Source organism: Gorilla gorilla, chromosome 6 (genome assembly GCF_029281585.2).
Source record: "Gorilla gorilla gorilla isolate KB3781 chromosome 6, NHGRI_mGorGor1-v2.1_pri, whole genome shotgun sequence".
NCBI lineage: Eukaryota > Metazoa > Chordata > Mammalia > Primates > Hominidae > Gorilla > Gorilla gorilla.
This window is the reverse complement of record NC_073230.2, coordinates 82775364-82792050: the sequence shown is the minus strand read 5'-3', so window position 1 is coordinate 82792050 and position 16687 is coordinate 82775364. Positions and strand designations below refer to the sequence as shown.

Below are 16687 nucleotides of genomic sequence, written 5' to 3'. Positions count from 1 at the left end.
TAATGTCTTAAGCTGCTGAACACCTAATCCAGCTCTGTACTGCAATGCCCAGGATCTTGCCCCTCTTCCCACATGGACCAAAAGGCTCAAGCAACCATTACACCTCCTCTCCTATCACAGCCAGCTGGACAGTCCCACACTACCCCAGAGCAGGACCTTCCCTTTCCAACCACTAGTGACGGGACAAGAGTTCAGCCCAAGACATCCAAGCACTGGGCTGGTGGGCAGCTGACCGTGCAGCTCAGTGCCACAGTTCAGGCTGGGGCCGCTGGACTGGCAAGGCCTTCACAGGAAGGGAAAACGGACTGGCCAGCAGGCACCATGAACACATTTCATGTGGGCCCTCTTCCCAACTTTGCTTGGTGTGATTATGATACAGTTATATATAAGCCCTAAATTAAAGGACTCTGTGTTCCTTGCAAATGGAAAGAATGCTTTCATCTAAGTTTTTTTAAATCTGATTCCTGCCTGGGGAGTCGAGCAGTAGCCCACCAGGAGGAACTGGAGTTTGGTGAGAATCACAGAGCTGGGAGATGCCAGAGCTCCACAAAAGGAAATTTTATTTCTTGCCTTTAAACAAAATAAGATGCTCTGAGCTTTTTTTTTTTTTTTTTTCTCCCTGGAAAGGAAGTTTCATTATGTTACCCAGGCAGGTCTCAAACTCCTGGCCTCAAATGATCCTCCCACCTCAGCCTCCCAAGGTGCTGGGATTACAGGTGTGAGCCACCACGCCCGGCCCAGAGAACTTTTTTTTTACTGCAGAAAACATTTTTATAACTTTAGAACTTTTCTAAAATACTACTTTGTCAGCTGAACAATATAGAAAAGTGCAGAGGCAAGTGCCTTTCCAGAACCGCGTGGTGACTTAGAAGCGGGGCTTGCGCTTGCGGCCGGTGTACTGGGTGTCAGGTCTGACTTCCCTGTGCAGAAAAGGAATAGGACAGTCTCAGAAAAAAAGATCAAAGCAGCCCTGGACCCTTCAAATGCAGGGAAGCTCTTCATGGCAATAGTCATCCACCCTCCACCCACCCTGCCAGCTCCCAGGCTGGCACTCACCTGCCCTGGCGCCTGTGCCGCTCCTTCTTCTCCAGCACCCATGCCCGACTCTTCCTCACCATTCCCCGCCTCGACATCCTTAATGGGAACCTGTGGCGGAGACACAGCTATGAGCTGATGGACAGCTGATGGATGGGGCTGCCCGACTGGCCCCCATGTGAATCCATGGCAAGCTTACCTCCGAGTCTGGTGGCCTCGGATGCCCCTTCTCTCAAATGCTCCACCTTCCCTATAACACAAGTCCCCACTCTGGACACCCTCCTTCCTGATAACATCCACCCGGGCCACAGAGGTTGTTGGGTGGGCAGAGGAGGAGAGAGCTGGGCGGGGCATGGAGACCTAAACGCCAGCGAGCAGTCTGTTCCCTCTTCGGGAAGCAGCTAAGCAGCAGTAAGCAGGCCGCTTTCTACCAATGCAATGACACATCATCACCTAGACTTCAAGAGCACAGTCGACAGTTCACAGCAGGAGCTTAGGGTCCCACAGCTTGGGGGCAGGAAGACAGGGATGGAAAGGAGGGGCTGAAAAGGAAGGACTGAGGGGTGTGAGGGAAGAAGGAAAGAGGGCGGGGTAACCCCGAAGACCCCTGTGACCATCCGTAGAAACCAGAGACAGGGCAAGCCAAGGAGCTTTCATTCGGATGCCTGAGCCTGATGAGCCAGCACAAAGCAGGAGCAGCTGCAGAGCAGGGCTGGGGACACAGAAGGAGTCATCTCAAGATTCTACAAGGAGTACAAAGTGAGGGCAGAGTGGCGAACCAGGGGGCAAGAGGTGAGCCACGGGAGAAGCAGCAAGGGGGAAAGTCATCAATGGAGCTAAAGGAAGGAGGTGAAGACGGGGAGTGCCCCAAAGCACAGGTCCCAAGAGAAGTGGGGGCCCAGCCCTGCAGGAGGCACATGAGAGGCATGGGAGGGAGGCGGCCAGGAGGAAGGGAGGAACAGGCCAAAAAGAGAGCCTGGAGACTGATTAGGTAAAGGCTTAAAAAACTTTTTCTTAATTCACCTGTTTATTTAAAATAAACAAGTGTCCTGAATGTGGTTAGACTGAGATGACAGTAACGGGAGAGGCTCCTCCCTGCCCTGTACCTCATCTGAGGAACTGGAAGTGAGAGCCTACAGAACGAGGGATGGCAAGGTACGTGCTGGGCACCCTCAACACACTGCCAAGATAGGTGGCACTACCCCTGCTTTTTAAATGGCTGAGGAATGGATGCTCAGGTCATTCAACTTACCCACATTTACTTTTAGGACATGTCGTTTGAAGACACGAGTGTAAGGACAAGAAGGATCCTAAGACACATGGAGATAAGGCAATGTGTACTTCCCCTGGGAGGGAGGAGATGGGAGTGCTCCCTGGGAGCACGAGATGGGCGCCTCAGAGAAGAGGTCATCCAGAAGGGTCCCAGCTCCCCATGGGGAATGGACTAGGGAAACTAAGGGAAATGAGCAAAGACCCAAGGGGTCAGGCAGCATAAACCTATGGTGGACGTGAGGAACATGCATGGCTGTGCCCAGCTGTGGGCCTTCCAAACACATGCATTTTGGGCTCATTTTTCCTCTTAAATGTCTTAAAGGTCTTAAGACCTTTCCCTCATGTCAACTGGAACTCAGATATAACCTCCCTCTTCACTACCTTATAATCAATTATTCATTCAGAAAAATGCTGAGCACTTTTTACTAACAAGACACTATTTTTAATGTCAGGGATATAATACCAGTCCTCACCAAGTTTTCACTCTAGCTGGAGATACAAATAATAACCAAGTCAACTGGTATGTGTATGACTTAGAGCAGTGAAGGGTGTTAAGGAAAATCAACATGAGCGGGGAGCGAAACTGCAATGAAGACACTGAAAGAGCAATGACAAGATACAACTTACATTTTAGAAAAAAAGAAGACGACCAGTCTTGCTGCTATGCAGAAAATAATCTGAAAGAGGCAAAGACTGCAAAGGCAGGGAGACAACACAGGCAGCTGTTCAGCAATCCAGGCTAGGGGCAGTGCTGGATTAGGCTCGTTGGAAGCAGGGAGGGTCAGCATGGGGATACACACTGAGGGACGGACAGCAGGGCTCAATGACAGGCTGACAAGATGTGAAATGTAGGGAAAGACAGGAATGATCAAGAATGGTAAAGAATGGAGGATGAGGCCGGGCGCAGTGGCTCACACCTGTAATCCCAGCACTTTGGGAGGCCGAGGCGGGCGAATCACGAGGTCAGGAGTTTGAGAACAGCCTGGCCAACATGGTGAAACCCTGTCTCTACTAAAAACACAAAAAATTAGTTGGGCGGGCGCCTGCAATCCCAGCTACTCGGGAGGCTGAGGCAAGAGAATCGCTGGAACCTGGGAGGCAGAGGTTGCAGTGAGCCGAGATCAAGCCACCGCACTCCAGCCCGGGGGGAAAGAGTGAGACTCCATCTCAAAAAAAAAAGAATGGAGGATGGCCAGGCATGGTGGCTCACATCAGTCATCCCAGAACTTTGGAAGGCCGAGACAGGGGGATTGCTTGAGGCCAGGAGTTCAAGATCAGCCTGAACAACATGGCAAGACCTCATCTCTACCAAAAACTTTAAAAATTAACCAGGCATGGTGGCATGCACCTGTAGTCTCAGCTACTTGGGAGTCTGAGGCAGGAGGATCATTTGAGCCCAGGAGTTCGAGGCTGCAGTGAGCTAAGATTCCACCACTGCACTCTAGCCTGGGTAACAGAGAGAGACTACCCGTGGAAACTCCAGGTATAGACACTGAGGAGGCATTGGGAAACCCCAGGTGGCAAGAGACTGAAGATACACATTTGGGAATTAGGACCTTCCGGCTGGCATTTACAGCACCACAGGTAGAGAAGGGATCCAATCCAGGCTGGGCCCAGCACTCGAGGAGGAAGCAGCAGTGGAGTGAGGAGCAGCCAGGAAGGCTGAGGAAACCACGACGGTGGGTGGAAGGCCAAGTGAAGGAAGCGTCAAGGAGGGAGCGCACTGCTGTATTTGACCCTACCGAGCAGGCACATTAAGGACATGAAAAAAAGTCACAAGTGACCAGATGTGGCTTGACGGAAATTGGTGGTGGAGTTGACAAGAACAATTTGTGATGAGACAGAATTGTCAGCCTGAGAAGTGGATTGAGAGAATGGTGGGAGGGGAAGAAGAGGCAGGTCTGAGTTCTGCTATGAAGGGAAGCAACAATGGGGTGGTTAGTTGTTGTTATGGGGTTAAGGAAGGAACTTTTCTAGAAAAGGAGAAATTGTGCAGCATGTCTGTGTGCCGACAGCAGTGACCCAGGAGAGTCAAGATGAGGATGCAGGAAGGAAGGGAGAGCCACAGCACCCAAGGGAGAGGGTCCCGGATGCAGGTGGAGGGCAGCATCAGAAAAGAAGGAGACAACCTGCCAGGCGTGGCAAGGGGAAGGGGCATGTGTGGGCTCACAAAGGGAGTCCAGGCTGCATGGCTGCATGCAGACATCCAGGACCCCAAACCCCTAGCCCCAAACAGGCACAGTCCAAATGGGGCCTGATGTTTCTACCGTCACCTTGGTGTCCCTGCTGCATGTGACCTGAGAGGCTTGGGTGAGGGCAGAGAGAAAGTCCATGTCTAACAAATGTGGCAGCCCCCGCTGCAGCCGGGGCAGGCTTCAGCAGTTGCTTTACCTCTCATTGGTGAACACAGACTCCCTGGGTTCAACTTCATCCTGATTTTCACTCAGCCCCTGCAGGAACCAAAGTGCACTCAGGTCACCCTGGAGAGTTCTCAAACCATCTGCCCCACTCCAGAAGTCCAGGCACCCAGGCCTGACCCTTCCGACAGGGACGAGGTCCAGTCCCACGAGAAGGAACTGACATGCCTTTCTGGGACCTGAAGAGCAGAGGTCTCTGCCTCCAGATTCCAGAGGATGTGAGCACTCCAGGGTCTGCACTCTGGGGCTGGGCCCTGCTTCCCCACCAGTGTTCTCCCAGCAGGCTCTGCAGGCTAAGCCCCACTGCCTGGAAGTCAAAAGACACAGGCCTGCCTGCAAACCCAGTGTCCCTCACCTCTGGTATAAAGGTCGAAGGCCCAGAAAACAAGCAGAGGTAGAATCTGAAAGGACAAAGTGCAAAGTGAGGGTTGGGTGGAGAAAGCCCCACAGGGAGACAAGCCCTCAGCTCCCCCACCCGCACCCCCCTCCGCCTGCCTGGACCCTGGTGACCCACACCCCAGCACTCCTCTGCACCACTGAGTGGCCTGAAAGGGCTATGCCACTACCCTCCCTCCTGCAGCCCAGGCAGCACACTGGCCCCCAGCGCTCACTTCTTTGCTTTGGCACTGTTAGGGTAGTCTACCACCATGCCACCGGAGAAGCCTGCCTTTGTGGCCTGGGTTGTGATCAGCTCCAACTGAGGAAAGAAAGGCAGCGGGTCAGGGAGCGGAGGTTGAGAGGAGCAGACAGCTTCACCTCCCTCCCCTCCTTCAGAAGCCAGTCTGCTCCAGGACAAATCCTGCCTGGGAGAACTTAAGGTCGCTGTAAGCCACGTAGAGAAAAGTACAGGCTAGAATCTGGCATGGCCCACATCTCCCTCAGGAGAATTACAGAACAAAGCAACTCCCCTCATTCTCACTTTCCAGTGCAGGGACCCAGCTCCCCACTCAAGTTTAGGGAGATGGCCACCAATTGGAATCCAGAGTCATTCATGTTATTAGTCAGGAACAGCTCTTCACTTATATTTCAACATCTACATCCTACTCCGCCATTCCTTAATTATACATCACACAATGGAGAACTGTCGGTGCCCTCTCACCCTTCCTAAATGGCATTTACTTATTCGGTTATGGAAATCAGTCGCATCACCTTATCTGTAATACCATGTCATCTGCCAAGAGAAGGCATCCCACCCCACCTCCACAGATGCCACCCCCTTAGGATATCAGGTTGTCAAATGTGCCATCAGGGGCCACACTAGGGTGCATGTTTCCTCCTTTTCCTGCCAATCTGCATAAGATTCTTTGTCGCTTCCCCAGGACAGCTTACTTATTGAGTCCCCCCACTCCCCTGCACACCCAGTAGCCGAGGGACTCACCTGCTCTGAGTTCTCAGGGTACAGCTGCAGGACAGCTCGGGATCCCCGGACCTGAAAGAAACAGGAACATCACTGTCTTACAAATGACTGCATGAGCTTAGGGCCTGGACACCCCTCTCTTCCTTCATTCACCGAGTATTTCCTGAATTTCCATTATGTGTGAGGCATTGTTAGGGCTGGGGATAGTATGAACAAAAGAGATCACCCTGAACTTTGGAGCTCACGTTTTAGTAGGGGAGGCAACTAATTCACAGTAGCAAATTTTTTCTTTGTTCCAAAAAGAGGAATTAGACAAAGTGACAGAGTTTCCTTTCAGTTCAGTTTACTTTTGGTTCCAAAAAGGCCTGTTTCAGATGGATACTTGAGCAGAGATTTGAATGGAGTGAGGAGCTGGCTATTTAAACGTATAGGGGAAGAGCCTTCCAGCAGGGAGAAGAGGAAACACAAAGGACCTCGGAACTAAAATATTAACCCAGTGTGCCAGGAGAAGAACTCATGTGACACACAAGACCAGCGGCCAGATAGGCAGGCGCAGTCCACCCCAGGAAAGGCCAGCGGCCACATCAGCAGGGGCAGTTCACCCCAGGAAAGACCAGCAGCCACATCAGCAGGGGCAGTTCACCCCAAGAAAGACCAGCGGCCAGATCGGCAGGTGCAGTCCACCCCAGGAAAACTAGGGGTGGGCTAGACCAGGCTAAGGAGGCAAAAACCACTCAGATCCTTCAAAACAGACTCATTTTTAAGCTGGGCACAGTGGCTTACGCCTATAATCCCATCACTTTGGGAGCCTGATGCAGGACGACTGCTTGAAGCCAGGAGTTTAACACCAGCCTGGGCAACATAGGTAGACCCCATCTCTTAAAAAAAAAAAAAGTAAAAAATTAGCCTGGCATGGTGGTGTGTGCCTGTAGTCCAAACTACTTGAGACGCTGAAGCAGGAGGATCACTTGAGCCCAGGAGTTCGAGGGCGCAGTGAGCTACGATCACACCATTGCACTCCATCCCAGGCAACAAAGCAAAAGTCTGTCTCAAAAAACAAAATTTAAAAAGAACTCATTTTTAAGACTTAAAATCTCAGACTATCAGCTAATCCTAGTGAACAACTGAAATTAACATCATTAATTAGAAGACAAAGCTAATAAAGGCTCTCTTTGCAGTAAATAACTATCCTGTTCCTCATCCGAAGAAAAGGATCAGCACTAGGAGGAGGGATAAGTGAGGAGTCAGAAGGATGTGAGCACTTTGGAAGGTACCCCTCTGGATGGTCCGGACACGACATCTCTGTTCTCACTCTGCTCAGTCCATGCCCCCAAACCAACTTCTGATTAAAACTCAGCGCAATAGACATAGGAATACCAATCAACAGAAGTAGGCCCTATTACAAGTTAATAAATTGGTCTCCGATTTTGGTATCAGTGACTTCTGGGTTTGATTAGAGTATATCAGTCCACTGAGCTTGAACTTCCATTTAGGCTGAGGACCTGGACACAAGTAACCACAGTAAGGTCCTGCCACCCCATGCGGTCCCATATGAGTAGCTTACCCATCATGGGACACCTCAATTTCCTCACTCTACCTGCAGGGCTAGGGAGGGACAGGCAGCTAACCCAGATGGGGAGAAGATCTTATACTCACGAGAACAGAAAAAAGAGAAGCAAAAAAGCAGTACAGGCGCTTGGCAGGGTTTTCAGACTTCTTGTTAGCATTACAGAGCCACTGCACAGCAGAAATGCTAAAAAGGAAGGGACCTAGTCAGGCAACGGAGCAATCCACGTTGCTCCCCCAACCACTTCAAGCCTCTTGACATCATCCGTCCTGGCTCTCCAAGAGAAACCCCTCCTCCCAGCTTCCCTTCTTAGAAAGTGCAGGTTGAGGCCACGTACAGTGGTTCAACGCCCTGTAATCCCAGCACTTTCTAAGGCCAAGACAGAATTGCCTGAGGCCAGGACTTCAAACCAGCCTGGACAACATAGCAAGACCCCATCTCTACTTAAAGTATTTTTAAATTTAAAAATTTAAAGACAAAAAAAGTGCAGGTCCACTGCAGGTCATGACTCTACAACACTGGAAAAATAGGACATACAGAAGGACAGCATTTATGTCCCTTAGTCCCAAGAAACCTTTCCTCCACCTTGTTTCCATCTGCATCTTGAGTTGAAAAGTCCTCCATGTCAAGGCTGTCTGCCCACACACCCCTCCTTGTTCCCTTCCTCCAATCCAAGGAAACAGGCTTTAGACTACTCACATACACACAGCCATCCCATCACCCTTCCTCCTAAATCACTCCCTTCCACTCTACCCGTTAAGTGTCTTTACAACCCCCAGATTTAAAACCTCAAGCAGCCAGGTGCATTGGCTCATACCCGTAATCCCAGCATTTTGGGAGGCTGAGATGGGTGGATCACTTGAGGTCAGGAGTTCGAGACCAGCCTGACCAACACGGTGAAACCCCGTCTCTACTAAAAATACAAAAATTAGCTGGGCTTGGTGGCATGTGCCTTTAATACCAGCTGCTCAGGTGGCTGAGGCAGAAGAATCACTTGAACCTGGGAGGCAGAGGTTGCAGTGAGCCTTGTGCCACTGTACTCCAGCCTGGACAACAGAGCAAGACTCCATCTCAAAAAATAAATAAATAAAACCTCAAGCAGTCACTATGTCTTCCTTCCTGCCCTTCCCCTCCGCCCTGCTGTACACACACAGAGCCCTACCTCCACCCCACTGGCTTGTCCCACAGCTTCTCCCAACTTTCACTTCCCCCCACCAATGCTCAGTGCTACCAGCTCAAATGCTTCCACCTAACTCTCTCTCCTCTTCCACCAGAAAATCACCTTCCTTAAACACACATCTGATCCCGTCACCTGCCAACTCCCCATCATCTACTCCATCAAGCCCAAACTTCTTAGGACACACTTAAGCGCCTTCTAGGAAGCAACCACACTCAACCCCATCTTCCGTGGAATCTCTCGTTCATCCCTCTCATCTCAGACCCCTTTCCCACCGGCATCTGTGCCTCTGCCCACTGTTCCCTCACTCAGAAACCCTCTCCTTGACTATCCAAATTCCTCCCAGCCTTCAAGGTGCAGCCCCTCCACCCAAGGCTTTCCTGTGCTCTGGCAGCCCCATGACTCCCTAGGGCACACACCACTCATGCCCTTATATTCAGTTGCCTGGTCCATGTCCTAAAGCACCTAATAAACCATGGAGAGTCTTACACGCAGAAACTGTTTCATTTCCCTGTACTCCACAGCACCTTGTACGCCTTACATGTAGCAAATGTTTAAAAAAAAAAAAAAAAGTCTGGGCCGGGTGCGGTGGCTCACGCCTGTAATCCCAACACTTTGGAAGGCTGAGGCGGGCAGTTCACGAAGTCAGGAGTTCAAGACCAGCCTGGCCAACACGGTGAAATCCCATCTCTACTAAAATACAAAAATTAGCCAAGCATGGTGGTGAGCACCTGTAATCCCAGCTACTCGGGAGGCTAAGGCAGGAGAGTCCCTTGAACCCAGGAGGCGGAGGTTGCAGTGAGCCGAGATCGTGCCACTGCACTCCAGTCTGGACAATACAGTGAGACTCCGTCTCCAAAAAAACAGTTTGCTATACCATCTCACCTCTCCCCGAAGACAAACAAAACTGACCATCCCCTTCCGAAACATACAGACCATACTGCTGGCCTTCGGTTTTTCACAGCTTAAAACACCTCATCTGACCATTACCAAAAAGCATCTGCTACCCTTGAAATTATTCCCCAACCCCCCTGGGTCTTGTTCCTAGATGTAAAAGGAAAATCTTCTAATCTGAATTTTTACCTCTCACCTGGCTCCCCACTTCACATCCCCACCACTCAACTTAGGGTAACCAAAGGAAGTCTCCCCTGCAAGTAATGATTTGTAACTTCCTCCCCTATTTTCTCACCTTCACTCCCACACCACACCAAAAACTAAACAGAACTGATCACAGCAGCCTAAGAAAAACTTAATCAATTTTAATGTTCTAAGATCTGTTATTGAAGTGCTATGCAGATGTTTAACCCGACTCTGATTACAGAGAAAGGACTGTGAAGCACTTAAGAGATTAGAGCAAGTCCAGATGCTCTCTACCAGTTATCTGTTGGCAAATAAAGTAAGATGGCTGCTGGGGCCCACAAGATGGCTGGGGCCCATAAAATGGCCGCTAGAGGCTAAAAGACCACCTCCTCTGCCCCACCAGACACACAAAGCTGACACAGAATCTGTACCAGTGGTGCCCGAACCCGGCAATGCAAAATAATCGCAATAGTAGACAAGTTTTATTTTTGAGATGAAGTGTTGCTCTGTCACCCAGGCTGGAAGTGCAATGGCATGGACTCGGCTCACTGCAACCTCCGCCTCCCGGGTTCAAGCAATTCTCCTACCTCAGCTTCCTGAGTAGCTAGCTGGGACTACAGGTGGCCACCACCATGTCTAGCTTTTTAGGCTGGGCGCGGTGGCTCACGCCTGTAATCCCAGCACTTTGGGAGGCCGAAGAAGGCGGATCATGAGGTCAGGAGATCGAGACCATCCTGGCTAACATGGTGAAACCCCGTCTCTACTAAAAATACAAAAAAATTAGCTGGGCGTGGTGGTGGGCGCCTGCAGTCCCAAGTACTTGGGAGGCTGAGGCAGGTGAATGGCTTGAACCCGGGAGGTGGAGCTTGCAGTGAGCCGAGAGCCCGCCACTGCACTCCAGCCTGGGCAACAGAGAGAGCCTCCATCTCAAAAAAAAAAAAAAAAAAACCATGTCTGTCTTTTTAGTAGAGGCTGGGTTTCACCGTGTTGGCCAGACTGCAAAGTTTTAGAATCCAAAAAAATACACTCTTGGGCCTTGCTCTAACCTTGTAAATCTGAAAATCCCATGGGATGTGTATTTGTAAATATCTGCGTGAGTCTGCTGCACAGCCAGGTTTGGGAGGCACTGGCCTGCAGGACTAAAAGCAGGAAGAAAGAGGCCAGGGTGGCTCACACCTGTAATCCCAGCATTTTGGGAGGCCCAGGTGGGTGGATCGCCTGAGCAACATGGCAAAAACCCATCTCTACAACAAATACAAAAAAAGTTAGGCTGTGCACGGTGGCTCACACCTGTAATCCCAGCACTTTGGGAGGCCGAGGAGGGTGGATCACAAGGTCAAGAGATTGAAACCATCACGGCCAACATGGTGAAACCTCACCTCCACTAAAAATACAAAAATTAGTTGGGTGTGGTGGCGTGCTCCTGTAATCTCAGCTACTTGGGAGGCTGAGGCAGGAGAATCGCTTGAGCCTGGGAGGCGGAGGCTGCAGTGAGCCAAGATCACACCACTGCACTCCAGCCTGGTGACAGAGCAAGACTCCATCTCAAAAAAACAAAAAATTAGCTAGGTACGGTGGTGTGGGCCTGTAGTCCCAGCTACTCAGGAGACTGAGGTGGGCAGATCACCTGAACCCAGGAGGTGGAGGCTGCAGTGTGAGCCATAATCACAGACACTGCACTAGAGCCTAAGTGACAAAGTGAGACCCTGTCTCTAAATAAATAAAAGCAGGAATTAAAGACCCTCACCTGATGCAACCATCAAATGTGCCTGGCTTGAATGGGATGCCCTGGCCCATATCCCCCAGCAGCAGGTCTCCCTCTATCTCTCGGTCCACAGCCTCATCTACATTAGAGAAAAGGCAGTCAGAGAAAGAGACAATACCTGTGGCTTCTCCACACCCATCAGGGTAATCCACCCTGGTGCCAGACAGGACATACTTACCCAGCATGGCAGGGCTGATATCCAGGCCCACCCAATAGTGCCCTTCATCTGACAGATAACTTCCACTCAGCCCAGTGCCACAGCTGGAAGACATGACCAGACACTCAGGGTCAGTTTGCAAAGACACTTCACCACCTTAGACAATCTGAACCAGGCCCCAGAATCTCACCCAATATCCAGCAGGTAACAGGGCTTATTCTCTGGCAGATAAAGAAGCTCCAATGCTCGCCCAGCCATCCTGGTCTGGATATCAATCATCCGTGAGCTGGGAAGGCAGAAACACAAGTGGACATGGTAAAGGAGTTCTGGGTGAATACTTCCCCCAGACCAAAAAACAAAAAACAAAAAAAAGCCAAGTTAAAAACAAACAAAAAACGAATCAATCATCCCGAGGTACTATTTTCTGACCCCTTCTAAGTTGGGATCAACAAATTCAACCATTTGAAAGTGACCCCAAAAATTCCATGTAATTCAGGACCATGTTATTTTGTGGTAACAACTTATCACTGCACCAGCTGCCAAGCAGATGTGTAAAAGCAAATCACTTAGCTAGTAATAAACAACCACTGGGATCTGTAACTCTATTACGCTGGGCTGCTCTAGCACTTGTTGAAAACATTTTCTCCAAAAATTATTCTCCATAGTTTCTCTCATCTAGAAGGATCAACAATGCACAAAAACCTACAGCAGCACTGTCCGTGAGAAACAGAATGTGAGCCACGCATGGCTTCCCAATAGCCAGTCAAGAAGAAACTTAAAGAAACAGGTAAAAGAAACTGGAGTCATATATTTTTTTTTTTTTTTGAGACGGAGTCCTGCTCTGTTGTCGCCCAGGCTGGAGTGCAGTGGCACGATCTCGGCTCACTGCAAGCTCCGCCTCCCGGGTTAATGCCATTCTCCTGCCTCAGCTTCCCCAGCAGCTGGGACCACAGGCGCCCGCCGCCACGCCCGGCTAATTTTTTTTTTTTTTTGCATTTTTAGTAGAGACGGGGTTTCACCATGTTAGCCAGGATTTCTCGATCTCCTGACCTTGTGATCCGCCAGCCTCGGCCTCCCAAAGTGCTGGGATTACAAGCGTGAGCCACCGCGCCCGGCCTCTGGAGTCATATTTTTAACCCCATATATTTAATAACGTATTTCCATTAACTCAATACGTTCAAAATATCACTTCAACATATAATCGACATAAAAAGTCATCAGCTAGTACCGGGCCTGGTGGCTCACGCCTATAATCCCAGTACTTTGGAAGGCCAAGGCGGATGGATCCCGTGAGCAACTTACCAGATCCCTGGGCAACATAGCAAAACTCCCTCTCTACAAAAAAATTACACAAACTAGCCGGGCGCGAGGAGGCGCGCCTGTAGTTCCAACTACCCGGGAGGCGAGGTTGCAGCCACTGCAGCACTTCGGCCTGGGCGATAGAATGAGAGCCTGTCTCACAAGCACAAAAAATTATCAAGCTATTTCAGCCGGTGTGGTGGCGAATGCCTCTAGTTCCGGCTACTGGGGAGGATGGCTTGAGGCTGCAGTCGGCAGGGATCATGCCATGGCACTCCAGCCTGGGCAACAGAGAGACCCTGTCCCTAAAAAAAATAAACTATCCAATAGCTATTTATTTATTTATTGAGTCAGGGTCTCACTCTGTCGCCAAGGCTGGAGTGCAGTGGTGCGATCGCAGCTCACTGCAACCTCTGCCTCTCAGGTTCAAGTGATTCTCCTGCCTCAGCCTCCCGTAGGCCCGGCTAATATTTGTATTTTCAGTAGAGACGGGATTTCACCATGTTGGCCAGGTTGGTCTCGGAATTCCTGACCTCAGGTGATCCGTCCGCCTCCGCCTCCCAAAGGGCTGGGATTACTGGCATGAGCCATAGCGCCCGGCCAGTAACCATTTACTGAAATAGGGCTAGTCTCTCAGTGAGAGAACATGGAAAAACCACAAAGTATCTTTCTTTTTTTTTTTTTTTTTTTGAAACAAAGTCTTGCTCTGTCGCCCTGGCTGGAGTGCAGTGCCGTGATGTCGGCTCACTGCAACCTCCCCCTCCCGGGTTCAAGCTATTCTCCTGCCTCAGCCTCCCGAGTAGCTGGGGTTACAGAAACCCGCCATCGCGCCCGGCTAATTTTTTCCATTTTTAGTAGAGCTGGAGTTTCGCCATGTTGGCCAGGCTGGTCTCGAACTCCTGACCTCAGGTGATCCGCCTGCCTCGGCCTCCCAAAGTGTTGGGATTACAGGCGTGAGACACCGCGCCAGCTTCCCCCCGCCCCCATTCCCCCCCTTTTTTTTTTTTTTTAACGACTCGAGGTGCGCTGGCTCACGCCTGCAATCCCAACAGTTCGGGAGACGAAGGCGGGAGGATCGCTTGAGCCCTGGGCTTGGGCAACACAGCGAGACCCCATCGCTACAAAAATTAAAAAAAAAAAGCCAGGCGTAGTGGCGCGCGCCTGTGGTCCCAACTACTGGAGAGGCAGAGGGGAGCCACCACACCCGACTAATTTTTTTATTACTTGCGGAGACGGGGGCTCGCTACGTTGCCCAGGCTGGTCTCGAACCCCTGAGCTCAAGCGATCCTCCCGCCTCAGCCTCCCAAAGTGCTGGGATTGCTGAGATTACACGCGTGAGCCACCCCCACCTGGCTACAACTCAGTAGTTATACAAACTACCCTCTATGAAATTCAGACAATAACACACCAACTGCTGTCTTGGAGATTTATTGGCAACAAGGCGCCACGATAAGCATCCTACGGCCATTACTTCCTTCCCCCCACCAGGACTGACCCCTCGCCCGTACCCACCGCCCAGCGCCTCTTTTACCACATGCTTAGGACAAGTTGTCACATTCGACTTTGAAAACCACCCACGGAAAGCAAGCGCGATCACCCCTACCTCAACGCTGAGGTACCGAGGCCCAGAGAGGTCGGCAACTTAAAGTTGATTTACCAGAGACAGAAACGGCACCCACCCGGGTCCTTCCCTTCCCGCACCCCCAAATTCTACGGGCTTTCCGGGCAACGCCAGCAACAGGGGCAACTTGCCGCTTCCCGACCCCCGGACGCCCCGCAGTATTCAGGCTCCCCTCACTTGCGAACGTATTTCCGGGCTTCTGTCTCGTCATAAAACTGCGAAAAAGAGAAAAATAAATGGCATGTAGAGGACTAATTCAGACGCGGTGGCCGCAGAAGTGGGGAGAGGGGTGTCCGCGGGCCCCGGGACTTACCAGCTCTGGAGGTCCGCCATGCTCCGGACGCCGGCCGCGGGACGCCATTCTCACGCCTCAGCAGCACATCTGCGACTGGCGTCTGCCGGCACCCGGTTTTTATGTCATCAGCCCAGCGACCGCTTAGTAATACGCATGCTTCACCCCCACGACCGCCCCGCCCCCCCTTTACGTGACTGGCCACAGGGCGACCAACCGACTCCTCTCATTGGCCGGTTTCTCTTGCACCGCCTGCCGAATCAATTCAACATGGCAGCCATGGGCTGGCGATGGTGGCAGCGGCTGTTACCTTGGAGGTTGCTGCAGACCGGTGGCTTTCCACAAAATTCTGCACCCAGCCTGGGCCTAGGAGCGAGGACTTATTCCCAGGGCGACTGCTCGTATTCGCGCACGGCGCTGTATGATCTGCTCGGCGTCCCCTCCACAGCCACGCAGGCCCAAATCAAGGCGGCTTACTACCGTCAGTGCTTTCTCTACCACCCGGACCGCAACTCCGGGAGCGCGGAGGCCGCCGAGCGCTTCACGCGCATCTCCCAGGCCTACGTGGTGCTGGGCAGTGCCACCCTCCGTCGCAAGTATGATCGCGGCCTACTCAGCGACGAGGACCTGCGCGGACCTGGCGTCCGGCCCTCCAGGACACCCGCACCCGACCCCGGCTCGCCGCGTACCCCGCCGCCCACCTCTCGGACCCACGACGGTTCTCGGGCCTCCCCCGGCGCCAACCGCACGATGTTCAACTTTGACGCCTTCTACCAGGCCCACTACGGGGAACAACTGGAGCGGGAACGGCGCCTGAGGGCCCGGCGGGAGGCCCTTCGCAAACGGCAGGAGTATCGGTCCATGAAAGGCCTCCGCTGGGAGGAGACCCGAGACACGGCTGCCATTTTCCTCATCTTTTCAATCTTCATCATCATCGGCTTTTATATTTAATCGGAGAGAGAAGGGAAGGGGAGTGTCCCCAGCCATCCCCCCAGAAACGGCCTTTTTTCCTGCTTCTGAACCCTTGGCCATTGATAGTCTACCTTTGCTGGGATCCGAAGGAACTGTACTCCCCCTGCCCTCCCCGACCCGCCCAGCTTAGCCGATGACCTGCACATCGCTCCACTGTGGTCCAGAAAAGGAGGCCTTTCGATGTCTGAGAAAGAGGCCCCACGCTGTAGAGTCCCGAAAGCCCAGGAGTGAAGGGGGTTCCTGGAGTCTCTAGGGTGCTTCTTCCAGAGTCTTCTTGCTTCCAGATGTGGTCAACTTCTGGAACACTCGCTGTAGCTTTATTGTTTAGCCCCAAGCAAGATTTATCTGCTCCTGCCCCGCATGTGTACGGTGGGCCTCTGTAACCTTGAAATGTGCAATGTGACCAATTGTTGACTACCAAAAGAAAAGGTCTGGGGTTGTACGAAACTTGTCTTTCTGTGACTTCCCCAAGCCGCAAGTGAGACCTGGTCCAGGGTAAGAATGGGATCGGTGGAGAGCCTGTCGTTCCTCCCGCTAAGGTCAGCCCCCTGGGGCACTCCTCCTTCTGTTGATAGCATATGGGAGTGAGAAAAAGTCATTGAGCATAAGGAATGAGTGTTCCTGTGCCCATATTTAATGTGTGACCTTGGAGAAGTTACTCTGTAGGCGTGACAGC

The 16687-nt window shown here is 51.7% G+C and overlaps 1 protein-coding gene across 2 annotated transcripts; it reads right to left on the bottom strand.

The window, feature by feature from the left end:
* Positions 1–543: 543 nt before the first annotated feature.
* Positions 544–16491, bottom strand: BUD23 (BUD23 rRNA methyltransferase and ribosome maturation factor). Of its 2 annotated transcripts, none has more exons than XM_004045559.4 (12): positions 15061–16491; positions 14925–14962; positions 12018–12113; positions 11849–11931; positions 11653–11749; positions 7738–7834; positions 6103–6153; positions 5336–5421; positions 5080–5125; positions 4699–4757; positions 1057–1146; positions 544–920 (listed from the first exon to the last, which is right to left on the bottom strand). In XM_004045559.4, exons 1-12 carry the CDS (start codon positions 15106–15108, stop codon positions 866–868), a joined length of 846 nt encoding a protein of 281 aa, XP_004045607.1. In that variant the 5' UTR covers positions 15109–16491; the 3' UTR covers positions 544–865. The 2 variants fall into 2 exon arrangements, with proteins under 2 accessions (XP_004045607.1, XP_018886667.1); XM_019031122.3 differs by having other exon boundaries at positions 14828–14962; positions 15061–15196.
* Between the last annotated feature and the right edge of the window lie 196 nt (positions 16492–16687).

Excerpts from the sequence above, each read along its gene's own strand:
- BUD23 (XM_019031122.3), bottom strand. The coding sequence starts at position 15,080 with ATGGCGGACCTCCAGAGCTG. Across the intron at positions 11,932-12,017 it reads TGTTACCTGCTGGATATTGG|CTGTGGCACTGGGCTGAGTG; the intron begins GTGAGATTCTGG and ends CATGTCTTCCAG. Across the intron at positions 6,154-7,737 it reads CTTCTCTTTTTTCTGTTCTC|GTCCGGGGATCCCGAGCTGT; the intron begins GTGAGTATAAGA and ends TGTTTCTTTCAG.